General features: G+C 36.4%; 2 protein-coding genes across 2 annotated transcripts; both read left to right on the top strand.

The window, feature by feature from the left end:
- The first annotated feature begins 712 nt into the window (after positions 1-712).
- Positions 713-1,970, top strand: tbcc (tubulin folding cofactor C). The gene has a single exon (XM_084134663.1). It carries the CDS (start codon positions 742-744, stop codon positions 1,792-1,794), a length of 1,053 nt encoding a protein of 350 aa, XP_083990789.1. The 5' UTR covers positions 713-741; the 3' UTR covers positions 1,795-1,970.
- Positions 1,971-3,113: 1,143 nt separating this feature from the next.
- On the top strand, positions 3,114-8,340 carry prph2a (peripherin 2a (retinal degeneration, slow)). Its single transcript, XM_084134483.1, has 3 exons — positions 3,114-4,085; positions 4,882-5,128; positions 6,871-8,340. The coding sequence occupies exons 1-3, from the start codon at positions 3,505-3,507 to the stop codon at positions 7,078-7,080; spliced, it is 1,038 nt and encodes a 345-aa protein (XP_083990609.1). The 5' UTR covers positions 3,114-3,504; the 3' UTR covers positions 7,081-8,340.
- The last annotated feature ends 9,836 nt before the right edge of the window (positions 8,341-18,176 follow it).

The following is an 18,176-nucleotide window of genomic DNA, read 5'->3' as shown; positions in this document are numbered from 1 at the left end:
ACTTAAATAAAACTAACATTTACTGACAAACAATACATTTTCATCACTTCAAAACGAACTAAAACAAGTTTATTTTAGTGTTTAAATCATTTTGAATACTATGACAAAACTAGAAAACTGATCAAATGACATCGAAACTAACAGTATGGCTAAACTAGTTGACTTAATTAAAAGGAAATGAAATAAGTAAAATCTGAAATTCAAAACTACAATGTGCTGATTTAATTTGTATGCCCATAGTGAATACAGTGATCGAAATTCAATACAAAATCAATATAAATTGTTAGGTAGGCTATATCAAAAAAAAAAAAAAAAACAGTTGGCAAACTGTGCAACTTAAAAAAACGAAACATTGTTTGTTTTCTCTACAGTCACGAGGTGATTTTGCAATTCTAAAATAAATAAATCAACACTTATAATATGATATAAACTTGTAATAACATTTCATGTTGTGAAAAATAAATCTCACATAAATAATTTAATTAAAATATGAATCAAATACAAATATGAGAGAAGAAAGGGGTCTATGGGGTCTAAACAAAGTAATAAATAATTTTCTTCCAGTATCAAAAAAAAAAAAAATGTGTGGGAAAACAGTTTATTATGAACGTGAATATTTAATGTGCCAATAGAAAGCCGCGTTACTAATGGTACAGATTTTTTGTCCAATCATTGATCAGTACGTTAGACGAGTTGTCACATGATCAGTGCGCGTTTACCACACCTCTTTTGAGAAGCAACATGGCGGCACTAGGAGTGGAAGTTAATGTGGCGAATGATGACGGAGAAACAAATACAGCTGTCAATGTTCCCGAAAGCGTGTTACGAAGAGATCAAGCGCGGCTGGAAGAGGCAGAGCGCCGGAGAAATGTCAAGGAGAGCCAGACCGTGAAGGAAGAAAAGAGCGATTTCTTCACGTCCACCTTTAATGCTGAGAAGACAGCAGTCGAGGAGATGCTCTCCAGCTCTAACCTCAGTGACCGCGACAAAGCCGCAAAAACACTGGAGGAGGTCACTGTGAGAATTCAACAGCTCCAGAAGTTCCTCAACGACAGCATGTTGTTTCTAACCCAATATGAAATAAGACAGGCACAGGCATCCATGCAGAAACTCCAGAGCTCTCTTGATGAGAAGAGGGACTTGGTGTTGCCTAAAAAGAAATTCGCTTTCAGATCCAGGAATGCCGGAGCAAGTAAGCAGCCTGAACCGAGTAAACAAACAACAGATAAGTCTGCATCTGATGTTGGTGGTACTGTAGTAGTGGATGCTGCAATCTCTGTATACCAGTGTGGATTCTCTAATGCTGAAAATCAAGTCCTGATCATGCAAGCTGAGGAGATCCAGCAACAAGATGTTCTGTTATCTCATCTGACAAACTGTAAAGTGAGACTCTATGGCTGTCCGAGCACCCTGCACATCAAGCACATCCGGAGCTGCGAGATCCTCTGCGGGCCAGTGTCCAGCTCTGTGTTTGTTGACCAGTGCACTGACAGCACTTTAGTGTTCCCCTGTCAGCAGCTGCGCACCCATAACACCACTGCCACTCAGATATATGTCCATGTGACCAGCCGGGCAATTATAGAGGATTGTCGTGAGGTCAGGTTCGCACCATTCACGTGGACCTATCCAGGCATTCATGATCATTTCAAAGTAGCCGGACTTGATCCAGACAGAAACAATTGGACAGATGTGGATGATTTCAATTGGCTTGCTGCTGGCACACCTTCGCCCAACTGGACTGTCATTCCTGAGACTGAGAGAATAAGTAGTTGGGATTCTGTGGGACCATCTTAAAAAAACTAAAAAAAAACTAATGTGATTACATTATTGTGTGCTCAGTAAATATGATGCTGATATTGAGATGCCATAAACATTGAATGTTCCCGAGTTCCGCACTTACAAAGCTCATTAATTAATTGAATGATGTATTAAATATAATGCTGTAAAAAATAAAAAAGTCTTATCACATCTGTTTATTTGTAGTTCATTCGCCAAGACATTTAATTAAACTGAATGAAATCATTGTTAAAGGGAAAGTTAACAGAAAAGTGAAATGTCTCTCAATGTTTAATCACGCTCACATCAACGCCGTTCCAAAACTTTACAGTTGTTTTCTTCTGTGGAACATAAAAAGAAGATATTTTGAGAAATGTCTCAGTGTTTTGTTTTTTATTTCTCTCTCTCCATACAATGGAAGTCAGTGGTCACCAAAACTGTTTGATTACTCTTTGAAATATCCCATTTTGTGTTCTGCAGAAGAGAAAGTCATACAGGTTTGGAACAACATGAGGGTTGACAGAATTTACATTTTTTGGTGAACTATCGCATTTAATTCTGTTCCTCATTTATACATTTATTAATATATAATGTAATTTGTTTGGTAACAAATTTCAGTCATTTTCTGAAAACAAGATTTATGGAAAAAAGTGCAATCATTTTTGTGCATTATGTGCAAAACAATGTATACATATGGAGGTTTTAATTTAATACTTTAAAATGATAACAGATTATGCAAGAATTGGCCTGTTATATTCAGATTTATAGGCTCTAGTTTTTGATACAAATACAATTAATATCTACATATGCATTAGTTTTGTGACTAGTCATTTTTTTTTAACGTTTAAGTTACTACATTGCTTAACATGAACTAACAATTAACTAATTTTATAATCAAAAATTGTATCTTAACGTTAGTTTATGCACTATAAACTGAACTAATATAAACAATTGCTTTTATTAACTAACAAAAATGTATAAATTCCATAAAATTGTATTGCTCATTGTAGTTCATGCTAGCTAATGCATTAACTAATATTAACAAATGAGACCTTATTGTAAAGTGTCAGTGTTTCTGACTATCATTAGTCCCATGAATATTTGAACTTTGAGAAATTTAGAGATCCCCTCAAACTTGTTTGTCATGAACTCTAAGGCACTTGAAGTGTAATGGTCTTAAATCTTTGCCTCCTGGTTTTTGGTGTTTCTTTAGTTATGCCAGTCAAACCATCTGACCAATCAAGCCAATCACACGGCACGGCAGCAGCTTACAGATCTCAGCTCATCTGCTGGCCAGGGATTTCTGTAAATGGGATGAGGGTGATTAGCTGGGTTTAGGATGACGTACAGTAACTTTGTGTTTAATCATTTGGATCCTTGGCTTTTGTCCTCGCTTTGCAGATCGAGGGACACCACTATTTGCGTCAGTACCAGGGCACACTGTTGTTTTTAAGTATTGTAGATGAAATCCATTTTTAAGATTGTGAAGAAGATAATATATTAGACTGGTGTTTACCTGTAAAAGAACCAGAGTTGGATTTTGTCTATAATGGGTGCAAAGATCATCATGAAAATAGCTACCAAGTTCTCGCTCTACTGGAATGGATTACACATTGAGCCTTGAACGTACTTTCAACGTTCAGCTTCTGTAAGGTACATTGCACAGCTGTCTTTGGAGATCATCAAACTCTGTTTTTTCTTTCTTTGGACTTGAACTAGTTGTTTAACATGGCTCTCATGAAGGTAAAGTTTGACCTGAAGAAACGGGTGAAGCTGGCCCAGATGCTATGGCTCATGTACTGGTTTTCTGTCATGGCCGGTGTTCTTGTCTTCAGCATGGGCCTTTTCTTTAAAATTGAACTTCGCAAGAGAAGTGAACTTATGGACAACAATGAGAGTCATTTTGTACCCAACATTCTAATCGTTGTGGGTTTTTTAGCATGTTTGCTCAATGCCTTTGGCGGCAAAATCTGCTATGACTCCCTCGACTCCACCAAGTTTGCGAAATGGAAGTCCATTCTGAATCCCTTTCTCATTTGTTGTGTGTTCTTCAACTTCCTCCTCGTCCTCACGGCGGCTCTGTGTTTTGCCATGCGCATTCCTCTAGAGTTTACCCTTGCCGAGGGCCTGAAAAATGGAATGAAGTTCTACAAGGACACCGATACACCCGGTCGCTGCTACATGAAGAGAACTCTGGATCTCATGCAGATAGAGTTCCGCTGCTGTGGCAACAACAACTACAAAGACTGGTTCGAGATCCAGTGGGTGAGCAACCGTTACCTGGACTTCAGCTCCAAGGAAGTCAAAGAGTGAGTGTCTTTTTGCAGCTTAATGATTGGATGAAGCGTAAACATTCATTTCAATTAATTTTGTTCAGATATAGTTTAGACGATTAGATGAGCTGAGAAGATGCTTGCCACTTTTAAAGGATCAAAAACAGTGTGTTTCTTTTGAAGGTTTTTAGAATGCCTGTTTTTATGCTGTTTGTGGAGTTATTTAGCAAGTTTAAAGTGAGGCTAGGTACTGGGTGATTTGCAGGGGTCAATGTGCAGTGTAAGTGGTATCAGGTATGCTAACCAGTTTAGATTTAGTCACTAATCTTCTTGGATCACATTTTCTTGCCCTCAGAGCTTACTGTCCCTTTCAATCAGTTGAATACCTGGTAGATTGGCTTGGAATAGACATTGAAATTACCAGCCTTAATATCAGAGTGTGTGATACTTTCATCACAGAGGTTTTTGATGTTTAACACCTAACCTATACAGTTTTCCAAAGTGATTCAAATTATTCGATTTATCGATGAATTCATTTAAATAAATTAGATTTTATTGATAACAATACTAAGGAAGTTATAAAGTATAATTTTGTGGAAGTTGCTTATTTTGCCAGCATTGACAGCTTTCAATCAGAAAAAAGAATGTCAGCATTTTTCAAAACAGTTCTGACTAAGACACGAAAGGGAAAGTTTCACAATGGTATATTGCTTTTGTCATTTTTTTATTTACTGTACATTTGAGTCCTACTTTTGTCTTATGCATTCTGAATTGTAATATAAAACCGATATACAGTATATTTGCAAAAACAGTTTTTTTTGTGTGCCTTTAGTCGAATCAGCAGCAATGTGGATGGAAAATACCTAATGGATGGCGTGCCCTTCAGCTGTTGCAACCCTAGCTCGCCACGGCCCTGCATCCAGCAGCAAGTAACCAACAACTCGGCTCACTACAGCTATGACCACTACACCGAAGAACTAAACATCTGGAAACGTGGCTGCCGAGACGCTCTTGTGTCATACTATGGTGGAATGATGAACTCTATTGGGATACTTGTGTTGGCGGTCACCCTCTTGCAAGTAAGATGTTTCACTTTGGAATATCTTAATGTGCTGATCCAGGATCAGACCTTAATGACTTACATTACGTTCCTCTAATCTTAATGGATTGTGCTGTAAAGGTCAGACTGATCTTTGATCAGTACTTAAGGAACGTTTTGTCCAGTCTAGATACTTAATCTTGTAAACAGCCATCATAAGGTGTTTTTGTTGTCTGCCCCCTAATAAGGTAAATTATAACTACACATTGTTTTGGCTACAGATTTAGACAATCCCAAAAGGTGCAAAAGTAAAGGTTAGTTAGAGGAGTAATTGCTCTTCTTTATGACGTCATACCATGTTTACTGACAGAAGCCTCATTCCCTCAATCAATCATCTAATATGGCACCATCAGGGAAAACGTCTAACTGACTTGGGTATTAATAAATGTGATAAATCTTCTGATTACCTTGTAGTAGTTCTGAAATAATGACTTACCTGCTGGGATAAATTAAAATACATGTCTCAGGAATTCGCACACGTTACCTTAAGGAGCTATTTTTACCTGATCTAACTTTTAAAAAAAATGGTAAATGATATTAATAATCATTTATTTGACTTAACATTTACCTGAAAAAAATAAAAAAAATAATGATATTTAAAAAAAAATTCATTTGGATGATACATAAAGCAAATATTAGTTTACCCAATAAAAAAACATTTTGTATTAACATTTTTTAGTATTAATGGAAAAGTATGGAAATAAACATTGATTTAAACAAAATCTGCCAAGCTTACAACAGTCTGTAGCAACAACAAGACCTCAAACTAGGGTTGGTGGAGATTAGGAGTGTGAGATGGTGTGGTGACTGAAGATTCACAGGGATCAAATGTTCTAATCTGCAGGGCGGAGTTAAATCTTGCTTTCTTGGAAAAGGTGATTTCAAATCACCAATTAAAGATGTAGAACATTCCATCCATTGATTTTATACACATACACACACACACACACACACACATATATGAGTGTGTGTGTGTGTGTGTGTGTAAGGAAGGGGTTGCTTATTTTTATAAAGTATTTATACATCACGGTAATATTTGTTGTTCTGCATTTAATTGTTCTGCTGATTTAAATAAAAAAAAGTATTGTTTTTATTACTGACAAAAATATATATTATAATAAAAATTATTTTATTGCTGTCACAGTAAAATTACAGTTGAGAATTACAGAATGAGAATCATAGGAAGTGAGATTAATAGAAATATTGTATATAAAAATAGAGATCTATCTATCTGTGAAATGTAGCCTGGACATATGTTAAAGGCACACTATGCAAGATTTGTACCTTAAAATAACAGCTTCGAAATCATTTCGATGGTAAACGAACTGGTAGTAGGGCGAATCATCCCGATAGCAAAGCCGCTGGCAAAACCAGCAATGCAAGTTTGAGAGGTGGCGCGAGAATCTCGCGAGAATCGCGACTTGCTTTACGTCACGACGTCACATACATCAACAACATATGAAGCAGCCTCTATGGAAGACACTAGCACGCATTTCAGACGTGAATCATGGCAGAGTCGACGAAGAAAGCGCGGTCGGAAGAGTGCAGAGACGGCTTTGCGCGAGTGGTATTTACGACAGTAACGTTAAACACAAGTACTCCAGAGCGACTCTAGGGGTCGCTGTTTGAGAAAAACGGAAACTGCAGAGTGTGCCTTTAAATATGAATAAACATATCACTCTGTGCAGCTATCTAAATCATATCTTTCATGCTTTTCTTTAGACTGCTGTAATGATTGGACTTCAGTACATAAACACCTCTCTGTCCACACTGGTCAACCCAGAAGACCCTGAGAGTGAGAGCGAGGGCTGGATCCTGGAGAAAACAGTCAAAGAGACCTTCACTGATATCATGGCTAAGATGAAGGCCATGGGCAAAGGCAATCAAGTGGACGAGGGGGCAAATGAAGAGGCTGTTGCCACTGCGAGCTGAGCTAACCCCGCCCACCAAACTTTGGCCACACCTACCTGAGGTAGAGAGCTGTGGGACACAGCCTAAAACTGTAACTATATCATCCACACTACACAAAGTGTAGGCAAAGCCAATTAATGAAGAACTGGTGAAGAAAAAATCTAAATACAAACCTTTGTCAGTCATTTACATTCCTTTAAATAATTTGGTATATTAGAAACCAATATGATGGTGAAAACACTTATTAGTATACAAATGATTGGCTTGTAAAGAGGGGCTTTAAATATAATATAATATAATCAAATTGTAATTTTACCAGCTTCGCTTTCCCCTTTGACTTTGTACTTTGCTACAAAAAATCTAAACGTTTTTAATAGTCATTTTTATAGTCATATTTTGCTTTATTTATGAGTTGATATTCAACCTAAGAATGGCTAGTCACGGATTTGGCATAGTGTGAACGGTTAAAATATGGAAACTAGCCTCAGTACAGTCAGTACTTTTATTTATTAGGAATAAACAACACAATTTGTCATGGGACAGGTGTGGCAAGTGCAAAGAAAACACATTTTTAGGCAGGTGTCATTTCACCCTTGTGGACTTAGGTATGAAATGTGTATGAAAGGTGAGAATCCACATACTTGACAGATGGATGGAGAGACAAGAAGTTAGTTGTTTTGTTTTATTTTAAAGTAATGCTTTATAAAAAAAATAAATAAAAAAGGACCAGGGTTGTGATTTGAGAAAGGGGGGGATAAATCTGTTAAAAAATATATTTTTTGTGACCTGCCTGATGATGCTTTGTGAATAAGTTCAGCATCAGATAACATACTTGATTTCAACAGCACTGAAAGGAGAGGCTGATTTTGCAGGTTTTAGGAGACCCCAATGTGTGCTATGGTACAGAGGGATAACCAGGTACAGGGTGAGGGGATGCTTGAGAAGTCCCCTGGAGTTGAGGAGACAGCTTAAGACTGGCAGCTAAACCCTGACCTGTGACTTCTGCATTCCCACTGCTGGGAGCTCCTGTGCTTTTACATCCGCACAATTACTCCACGAAACGTCCCAGGCCAGAGACTGAAACTCTATGCTCAAACCTGTAATTTTTTGTAATTATTTTATTTTAATTCAAACTATGTGTCTATGTAAATAGTGTAGAATTATTACAAATATATTTTTCCTTTTGTAAAAATACAATTTAATCATAAGAAAAAGTTGACTACTCTAGGACAGTGTTTGGTGCGTAGTGATCATTATTGTGAATAAAACTTGTTTAATTGTAAAAAAACAAAAAAAACATGCAGATTTCTGTTGTCCAGTCATTTGCTGAGATCAAAGTGCAAGGCATTCTGGGAGCTCTGTGGGAGGTTTGACTTATCCAATAAGATCAGCAGAGAATTATGTGATTATTAAGTTCACATGGTGTTTGTTGTGCATGGCACATGGCAGTGAATCTGAATAGTAGGTCTGGTGAGTTTCATCATATGGTCTGTATTTAAAAAGTGTTGTACATGAAATACCTCATGCACACTGATCAATAACATGATATGTTAACAAAAACATAGAAAAACCACATAACTGCTAGATTCATTTGAAAAGTCATCAAGATAAGTCATCCACACTAACAATTCTGTTATGCTTAGGAAAGAAGCAGAATATTAGCATAGAACACTATGGGAAATGATAAGGCCGTAAAGAGGGCGACTTTCTTTGGGTATGTTGATTTTCCGACAAGCACGTAAACACAGATGATCTGATAAAGACAGTAAGCTGCTTTTGAGTGTGTTCAGCTTAACTTCTTGGAAGGTGACCTGGACTTCTGCTGCATATCCGGTGAAGAGTATCAAGCATTGATAGAAACAGAATGTCCTTGAGCAGGTACAGAATGTGTCAAACAAAGCCGTGCACTTCTCTTTTCCCCCTCATTTTCCCTTTTGGCCACAGGATATTTGGGAGTGGTGGGAAATCATGCAAGTGCTGCTTATCCCCGATTAGCTTTATATTAAGAGAAAGTGATCTTATAGTTGTAATTAGGACATGTCAAACTGGTGTCACGTGAGATTATCATGTGAGATTATGATCAGTTTTGAAATAATTTCAAAACGACATGCACATTTCAGGTAGGGTACTATTTCGAAAGTTTGTTGAGAATTAAATCTAACTTCAAATTTGCTCGGGTGACATTTGGATTCTGCTCAACAGAAAGATCAGACCACATTCAACAATTTACAGGAGTCATTTATATACAGTCACAACAAATACAGTGGAACTGAGAGACATATGCACAATATATGCAGAAACAAGAGAGAAAAACATCCTAGCTGTATGTGGATTAACTGGTAAAACAATGTGCGAGTCTGTAAGTCAGAAGAACCTATGATCTTCCTACATTATTGGAAAGTAATTTGAAGTATTTGAGTTGGGAGAAACAATATTTAAGCTATATTTTTTCCCCCTTAAATTGTTATGTAGAGCAAATAATTATGATGTTAATGATTATTTATTTATTATTCGGTTTGACGTCAGAATCTGACGTCATACTGACATCAGAGCCTGACGTTGGGTTGACGTCGGAACAAATGTTCCTATATTCCTTTATCAGGTTAATGGAAATCGCACTTTGACTCATTTAATCAGAGATGATTCTTAAAGGTGAAGTGAGTAATTTTTTATATAATAAAATATTATCTTCTATACCAGCTTGAACCTCAAAAAGGCCAGAACATAAACATGTATTTATTCATCTACAACTCAACAATGCCTCATTTGCCTTTATTTATTGTGGCCCAGAAATATCACACTTCACCTTTAAAGAGTAAACTCAAAGGATTTGTGCATTGACCTGTGTTTAAATCCTCTTTCTCCGGCTTGAACAGTAGGGGTCAGTGACAGAATTAGGCCAACCAGCATAAACACATCATTAAACCTAAACTATCGATTTAAGTCTCAAACACCGCCATCTGTTGGTTTGCTTTAATGTATTGCAGTGGTTTTCAATAAACACTATTATTGTCAAGATGATGACGCAGTTCTCTCTAAGTTTCATTTGTTTCTCGGACTGAATTAAGTCTCTACAAACACTGAAAAAACTGCTTCACTGTGTTGTGATGGATAGTCTGTTCTCTCTCAGGGTTTTTTATTTATTTATTTTTTACCTCATTTCTCTGTTCCTCTCAGCTGGAAAATTGCCTCATCTCTCGATCCATCTTTTGCCAGCATCTTCAGGCAAAGTTGAGCTCCTCCTACATATCATACACACTCTCTCACATTCATTATAATGCCTATGTTGTTCACCCTCTTCAACTCCTTCAACTATAAATGAACTAAAAATGAATATTCTATCATTTACTCATCACAAATGAAGATTTTTTTTATTTATTTATGTGAAACTGTTATGACATGTTTGACCATTACGGCGAGGATTTTGATTCATCCCATAACTAGAGGTTTTTGTGTTTGTTTTTTGTAATCAGTTCATTAAAGTGACCGTTCAGTGACCATTTATTCATATTACATACGCCAGTAGGTGGCGAAAAAAACGAGCGTCTTTTATTTTATTTTTTAGGCCTATTTTTTCTTTTGTTTTATGTGCTATGAACAATGCATTGAATCATCAAAACCGTATTATGTTTCATTAAAATTTGCGTATTTACAAATCTACTAAGCATTTCTGAGCCTGACACAATTATGTTTTTTTTTTTTTAATCCCTTTATGGATCTTAACAGGCTCCATAAACTACAAGAACTTTAACCTGCAATTCTTTAAAAAATGGCTACTTTTGTATTGCAAAGGGTAAAAACGGCATATGGACTCGGAACGACACGAAAGTGAGTAGGCTATGCTACTGGATGACAGAATTAGGCCTATCATTTTGCGCAAACTATTCTTGTAAAACACCTTTTCTGAGTGTTCCTTAGGCTACTCTCTCTCTCTCTCACGCTCATGTTCATAAAATCACTCCCTCTGAGAGTTAATAGGTCTACGCATTGCGCTTTGTGTCTTTAGCCCTCCACAGCCTCATCAGTATAATGTGTCTGAGAGACGGCTGATGGCGTTCCACACATTCAGCAGAATGGGATCGTGATCTCTGTCTGTTTGAATGATGCATTGATCTGTGAGGAGTGTAAGTGTGTGTACATTTACTTGTAACTTTTCAGACAGTAGACATGTTTTGTTTTTATTGTTTTTATGCACATGACAGATTCTAATCCATTTTCCAAGCCGTTTTTCCTATGTAGGGAAATATAATAACACATGAATTATTTATCTATATTGTTTAGAGTGCATTTATGTCAATAAGTTGATAATGACACTGACACAAAGCATTCTTCATTTCGATTCACATAGCCTATTTAGAATAAGACAAAACAAGCTTTAAAATACACATCTTTATAGTTAGGCCAAGCTCCTAAATATTTGACCTGGCCTTCACAAATAGGGGAGTCGGGCTAGTTGTCTCAGGTAAGTTGTAACAAGAGTTATGTATTAATAACAATACGTTTTTGATTCAGAGGTCTAATTAAACAATCTGTGCTTTCTCTGGCAGTGATTTTGTATGTTGGTTTCAAACACTTAAATTTGAATCATTTGGTCCAATATCATATTTTATACTGTTGAGCAATCAAGCAAACACAATAAAATATTTTAGTTTTATGTTGTAGGCCTAATTGTAAATTAATTACAATATGTTTTTGTTCTTATGCAGAAGTTGGCTACCCTCAGGAAATTTTACTATAGTAAAAAGTGTGACCCCAATATAGGTCTACAATATTCTTGAAAATTCCAATGAGATGTTATATATATGAATTAATAACTATGTTCATATGGGATCATGCCTATGTTCCCACAGCCCTATGTTCCCACAAATGTCCTACCCCTGACCCCACCCCGTAACTGGGGTTTAGACAAATCATTTAAAAAAAAATTCGTAGAAATGTGGGAACATAGGGGCGTGGGAACATAGGGCTGTGGGAACATAGGGCTGACCCCGTTCATATTTGCAGATGCAACAGGCTTAATTTGAGAACAGCTGTTCCAAAGAGAAAACTTGTGTCATGTGATCTCAAGATGTTTGTCCCCATGTGGATTTTATAATACTAGAGTATTAATCTCATGTGAGTGTACATGATTTTCAAAGAACTTTTTTTTAAAGAAGTGCACCTTTAAATTATGAGAAAAGCATGAGACATTAACATCATCTTCCTCATGGGGGCAGCATTTACTAGCGTCTCACATTTATTGACAGAGAATCTATTCTGTCAGCATTCAGACAAGTTCCACCCATGGGATCTTTGTATGCAAGTTGCAAACCCCAATAATTTCGCAGCAAACATTTATATCACATACACCAATGAAAAAAGCGGAATAATGTAATGATGATCAAATACTTACACACTAATGACCTCGACGTCTCTCTCACCCCATGCGCTCTGTGCTTGGCCTGAGTCCAGGGTTGGTCTCATTCTACGTGACCCGGGGATAAATGCCTGCAAGGGGACTGCGAATGACAAAAACACTCTGGGGACCGAGAAAGGGAGAGATAGATGGACGCATTGCAGTGAAGAATGAGAGGTTCCTTGTAGGTGTAGTTTCATTGTTGCGGGGCAGGTTAAACTCTATGGCTAGAGGAGAGAGTGTTTTGTCTTTTTTTTTTTTTTTTGTAGGCTACTGCTGGCTGTTGCCCCTCTGAGATCAGGATTAAACAGCAAAGATGGTGAAAGTCTGCGGGGAAAGACTTAATTATGTGATTTACGACATGGCCACCAGGTTATTATGGTTATTAGCTCTGATGACTAGGGGTCTGTCAGGAGGCCATGATGGCGTTTATAGTTTAAAACATGGACAACTTTACACACTTTTTTTACTCAATTATTTTTCAAAAATGTTCCAGTCTCTGTCAGTGAAGATGAAGGGCTCATATGGGTTTCTTTATTCAGCCTTAGAGCCATTAGCGTGTCAAGTTATGCTGAAGTAAGGCTTCATTGTGAGTTGATGTTGGGTCTGTTTGTTCTCTCTGCACAGCTTTGCAGAGGCAGTTGGCAGCAGATTTTAAAGGTATAATTAGGTTTTGATAATGGTAATCTATATTCATGGTAAGTTGACGGAGCCTTTCACTTTTGCTTCCAAAAGCCCATCTCGTCACATCTGTCTGTGTTCTGATTCAAAGTTCTCCCCTTCAAGAATTGAAGAATTGAACCCCTTTCAGGTTCAAAGGATGTGTCGCATCTGTGACTACAGACAAATGTTTTGCCTCATTCCTCAGTTTACAAGGGTGTCATGCACCCATTTATTTATCTAGGCAATGTATGTATGCGTGTATTTCTTTCTTTCTTTCTGTATGTATATATGTGCATGAATGAATGCATAAATAAATAAATAGGTAGGCTACATACAAATTTTTCATTAATTCATGTAGGCTATGTGTGCATTTGTTATTTTACCTACAAATATAGTGAAAATTCATTATCATAGATCTTCTGCTGTTTCGTTGATTTATGTTATACATATATATATATATATATATATATATATATATATATATATATATATATATATATATATTCCTTTAAAAGCCTTTTTTAACACTTTCATGCCAGTCTTTATTTCACTAGGGCCTGAGAGAAAGAACTGACATGCAGAGGGTTTGTAAACTGTTTCTGCATCACAATAGAAAGAAGAGTTTATTGTTTTCCACCTAAACCCTTAAACACACATCTACGATTGACTCATTCTCATAGCACCATCAATCAGTCATTCACAATGACGAGCTATGTCCACACATATCACGTATTAGATTGCCAAGAAAACTATTTCTATTTGTGTTAAATGGATTACGGTGAAAAGGGGGAGTGGTAGACAAAGGGTAAAAGACAAGATTTCATGGGGAGATAAAATGGCATATATGAGGAAGACTCTGGTTTTACAATGGCCATTAAAGCATTTCTAAGGCCTGCATGGATATTATTTTATTACTGCACTAAATATTTTAGTCATTTATTTATATAGATGCAAGGCAGGCCCAAGTTGTGATATGTTATTTATTAAACATTGATTTTTGTTATTAGTTATCGATCATAGTGGTGCTACAACCTCGTTTTTCCCCGGGTCTTTTAAATTCAAGCGACGGCTATGCTAAGGCCATGAGCATAGCTGACAACTCCCAGCGACTGAAAGATGCTACTATATAAATAAATTATATTTTCAACTAGAAATATATGCATATAATGTAGGTATTTTAATACATTTTGAATTGTTATTTTGTAAATAAAATAATAATTATTGTAAATATATATTTGGAGTTATAAATATAAGTTTACTATAGAAAAGCTAAAATGTGATTTAAGTGCTAACTGACCAAAGCGACTGGCTCGGTCTGATCCACAACTTTAGTATTTATTTGTTCCAATCTAATTCACATGGACAATTCTGACATTTTTATCAAATGATAATTTAATGCATTATAAAGATGCTCAAACCGAGATAATAAAAAAAATCCAATTAAAACTAACAAGGAGCAAAAAAAAGGAAAGAAACCTGAAAACTATATCAAAGTACCAGACATTGAGTTTTAAGACATTGTGGAGTGATATGAAATTCAATAAGTGGCAAATGTAACTGTCTATAAAATATTATAGAGGAACATATTCTCCATTATTGTAAAATATCTCTTTGGTAAAGGCTGATTTAACTGAGTGAGTGTGTGTATATATGTTTGTGTGTGCGTGTGTGTGTGTTACGCACAGAGCTCAATGACAGGCTCCATCGCACTCGTCTCTGAAGGACAATCTCAAGCAGCAACACAACATTATCTGAAAATCAATTTTCTCAAGTTTCCTTTTGATTATTTGAGAGTTCTGAGAGCTGATGCGGAAGGGGAATAAAAGTGTGCGTGTTTTGAAGACAATAAAAATAAAATGCCTTGAGCTGGAGACTATATAGCATTAATAGGAAATATTGATCTGAATGAGCCTGTTCAATATGATACACATACTGTTGGGGAAGGACTGTGACATGTAATGCTTTATAAAGGGAAAAACTTTTTAAACTCTTCCTATTTTCTTGTATTTCAAAATGATATGCTATCCTCAACTCAAACCTCTTTAAATAGTTATTTAGGTGATCAAAACTACAGTACAAAATAGGGTTACACTTTATTTTAAGGTGATGTAGTTACATTGTTTTTACTCAAATAAGTACTGAGTAATATTAATTAACTACAATCCGCCTCACAACAACTACCCAAGAAAGTACTGGGTAATATAAGGTAACTACATGGGTTAAGGTTAGGTTTAAGGGTAGGTTCAGGGTTAGTACCTATATTACCCAGTTATTGTAATTATTATAATAAATATATGTATGGGGAACAGGACTGTAAAAAAAAAGTGTAACGTGTAACTACGTCACCTTAAAGTATAAAGTGTTACCCAGAATATTGTGAAAAATATGGATTTCTAATTTTATATACTCAAATATTTTAAAATGAGATCATTCCTTTGACGGCAAAGCTGTATTTTCAGCATCATTAATTCAGTCTTCAGTGTCACATAATCCTTCAGAAATCATTCTAATATGCTGATTTGGTGCTCAAGAAACATTTCTTATTATTATCAGTGTTGAAAACAGTTGTGCTGCTTAATATTTTTGCATGTGGTACATTTGTTCTGGATTCTTTGATGAATAGAAGGTTCAAAAGAACAGCATTTATTTGAATATTATTGCAAAACATTATAAATGTATTTACCAATCAATTAACTTTTGATCAATTTAATGTATCCTTGCTGAATAAAAGTAAAAAGTGGTAGGTTTATGTAGAGTAATACCAAATACAAATAAATTGATTTATTTATTAAAGACATTAAAGGAGCCGTATGTAAGATTGTGGCCAAAACTGGTACTGCAATCACTTTCAAATTACTGTAGAGCGGTGTATCCCCTCCCCCTCCCGTTGCCAGATATGCTGCAGGATCCAGCAGGAACGTTTGTAGCTGCAGCTGTGGTAACTAGAGCAGAGCTGGCAACCCGGATGCCGAAACACTACTGACTTCGTGATTGGTAGATAGGTGGAGGGTGGGGCTTCAGGCCAAAACACAACATGACAACATCAACATCAGTTGAGGGCTGCAACTTCACTTTTTAAATGACAATATCCTGGCCGTACTACTGTTGTCAGTGAATGAAGTATTTGAAATGAACATGATTTCTTAATGTCTAGTGACATATCAGGGCCATTTTATGATTAATTGAAATACATTTCTTACATACAGCTCCTTTAAGTATAAATATTTAATGTTTATAATATATACAATATATAACATTAGGGGAATGTTACAATATAACATTTGGAGAATGTTAAAGGAGAACGTTAGAATATAACGTTAGGAGAACGTTAGTGGTAATGTTAGGGGAACGTTAGAATATAACGTTACGGGAACATTAGATTATAATGTTAGGGGAACAGAATATAACGTTAGAGGAACGTTAGATTATAATGTAAGGGGAACATTGCACTCTACAAACCAAAAACTAATGTTTTGTTTTCATTATGAACTTTCCTAGCTAATCAAAAGCAAACCTGTAAAAAATAACTTTCTGGGAACCAAAATTTGTTGGGTTACAAGCTCTGAGTTCTGAGTGTCAGACACAAACCACATAGTTTGTCATAATTAGTTAAGATATGCTGTGTTTTGAAATTAGAACACAGATTTTTATTCTTATTTTACATGTACACAGATGTTTCATGGATCGTTAGGTCATGAATATTTGCCTCAAAAGTCATGGAAAAGTACGGAAATTTATTGGTAGAAATGCAAACATAAAGCAAAAGGCATTATGGTCAGTACTCCTCCTATCACATGCAATCGGCCCCTCATTGCAATCAGGGGGGTGCGTTGTCCCTCAAAGACAGTGTGGCCTTCTGAAACGTGCAATTGTTCTGTTTGTGCGAGAACAATGGGTCGTCTTCGCCCTCACATGCCCACCATACCAGCTGGCGATGACAAAACATGTCACCACACTAACCCTCCTTGTACGTCCAAACGCCCATCGAGCACATAAGACCACTGTTGTCCTTGGCTGGTCAATGGACACTTGATTGTTTGTGAACCAGTGCTATGTGTTGGTCTGCCTGGACTGGGGGTGGAGGGTGGCCTGGACGAGCATTCACGATGCTACATATTTGTCTTAGAGGCCACAATAGAAGTACACATTTGGACTCAATGAGACACATTGAGTTAGACTGGACAAAGGCAGGGCAGTTCACAAACACACTCATGTAAAAACATGGGCAAATATATGTTAGCGCAGCATTAGCATGTCAATACTGAAGAATCCTAAACTGCTTCGGCATGCATTGGATTACCATAAAAAGAAAACTGGAATTAAAAATGAACCGGCTTATTAAATCATGCCCCATTTAACCTTTTTCCAGTGTCTTTTCATGTTCTAGCACAGAGGTTGCTTACAAAATTTGGCACATTCCAGCTGAACACAGTGTGCTTGAAAGGAATCTCTTTGAAAATTACAAAAATACTGAACATGCAACAGTTGTTGGCATGTAACAGTTAGTTTCAAGGCAGATCAGAATGGTCACAGTTTTAATATTTTCGATAAACAGGAACTTCACAATGAGGAAGTATGCTTGCGTGACCTGGGTGAGCATTTGCAGTATCCAGTAACAAGCTCTGGAACGAGAGGTTCTCGATATGACAGACTGACAGAACACTGTGTAGCATTAATAAGCCAAGTCTGAATTACATTGGGCTGTGACATTTGCTCTTTGGAAGATTTTGAGTTCTATGACTCATGTCTTTCTAAAGGTTGGACGTTATATCTGAGTCGCTGACAACAAACCACTCATGATGAATTGAAAATGCAATTCTTAGTTTAACCTTGCTGCGGTTAAAAAAATAATTGCATTTTCAGGGTAGTTAGTAGGGATTGGTTGTTTTCGACTACTTGAACTTGTTAAAATTTAAAATAATAGTTTTCTATTTTAAAATATTTTAAGTTAATTTATTCTTGTGATGGCAAAGCTGAATTTTCAGCTGCATTTACTCCAGTCTTTAGTCACAGCAAATCAGACATTAATGACCTCAGGGATGAATGTCACAGAGGCGGA

This window comes from Abramis brama (genome assembly GCF_963993115.1).
Source record: "Abramis brama genome assembly, chromosome: 14".
Taxonomy (NCBI): Eukaryota; Metazoa; Chordata; class Actinopteri; order Cypriniformes; family Leuciscidae; genus Abramis; species Abramis brama.
Note: the sequence above shows the minus strand (reverse complement) of the source record. Positions and strands in the feature narration are given on the sequence as shown.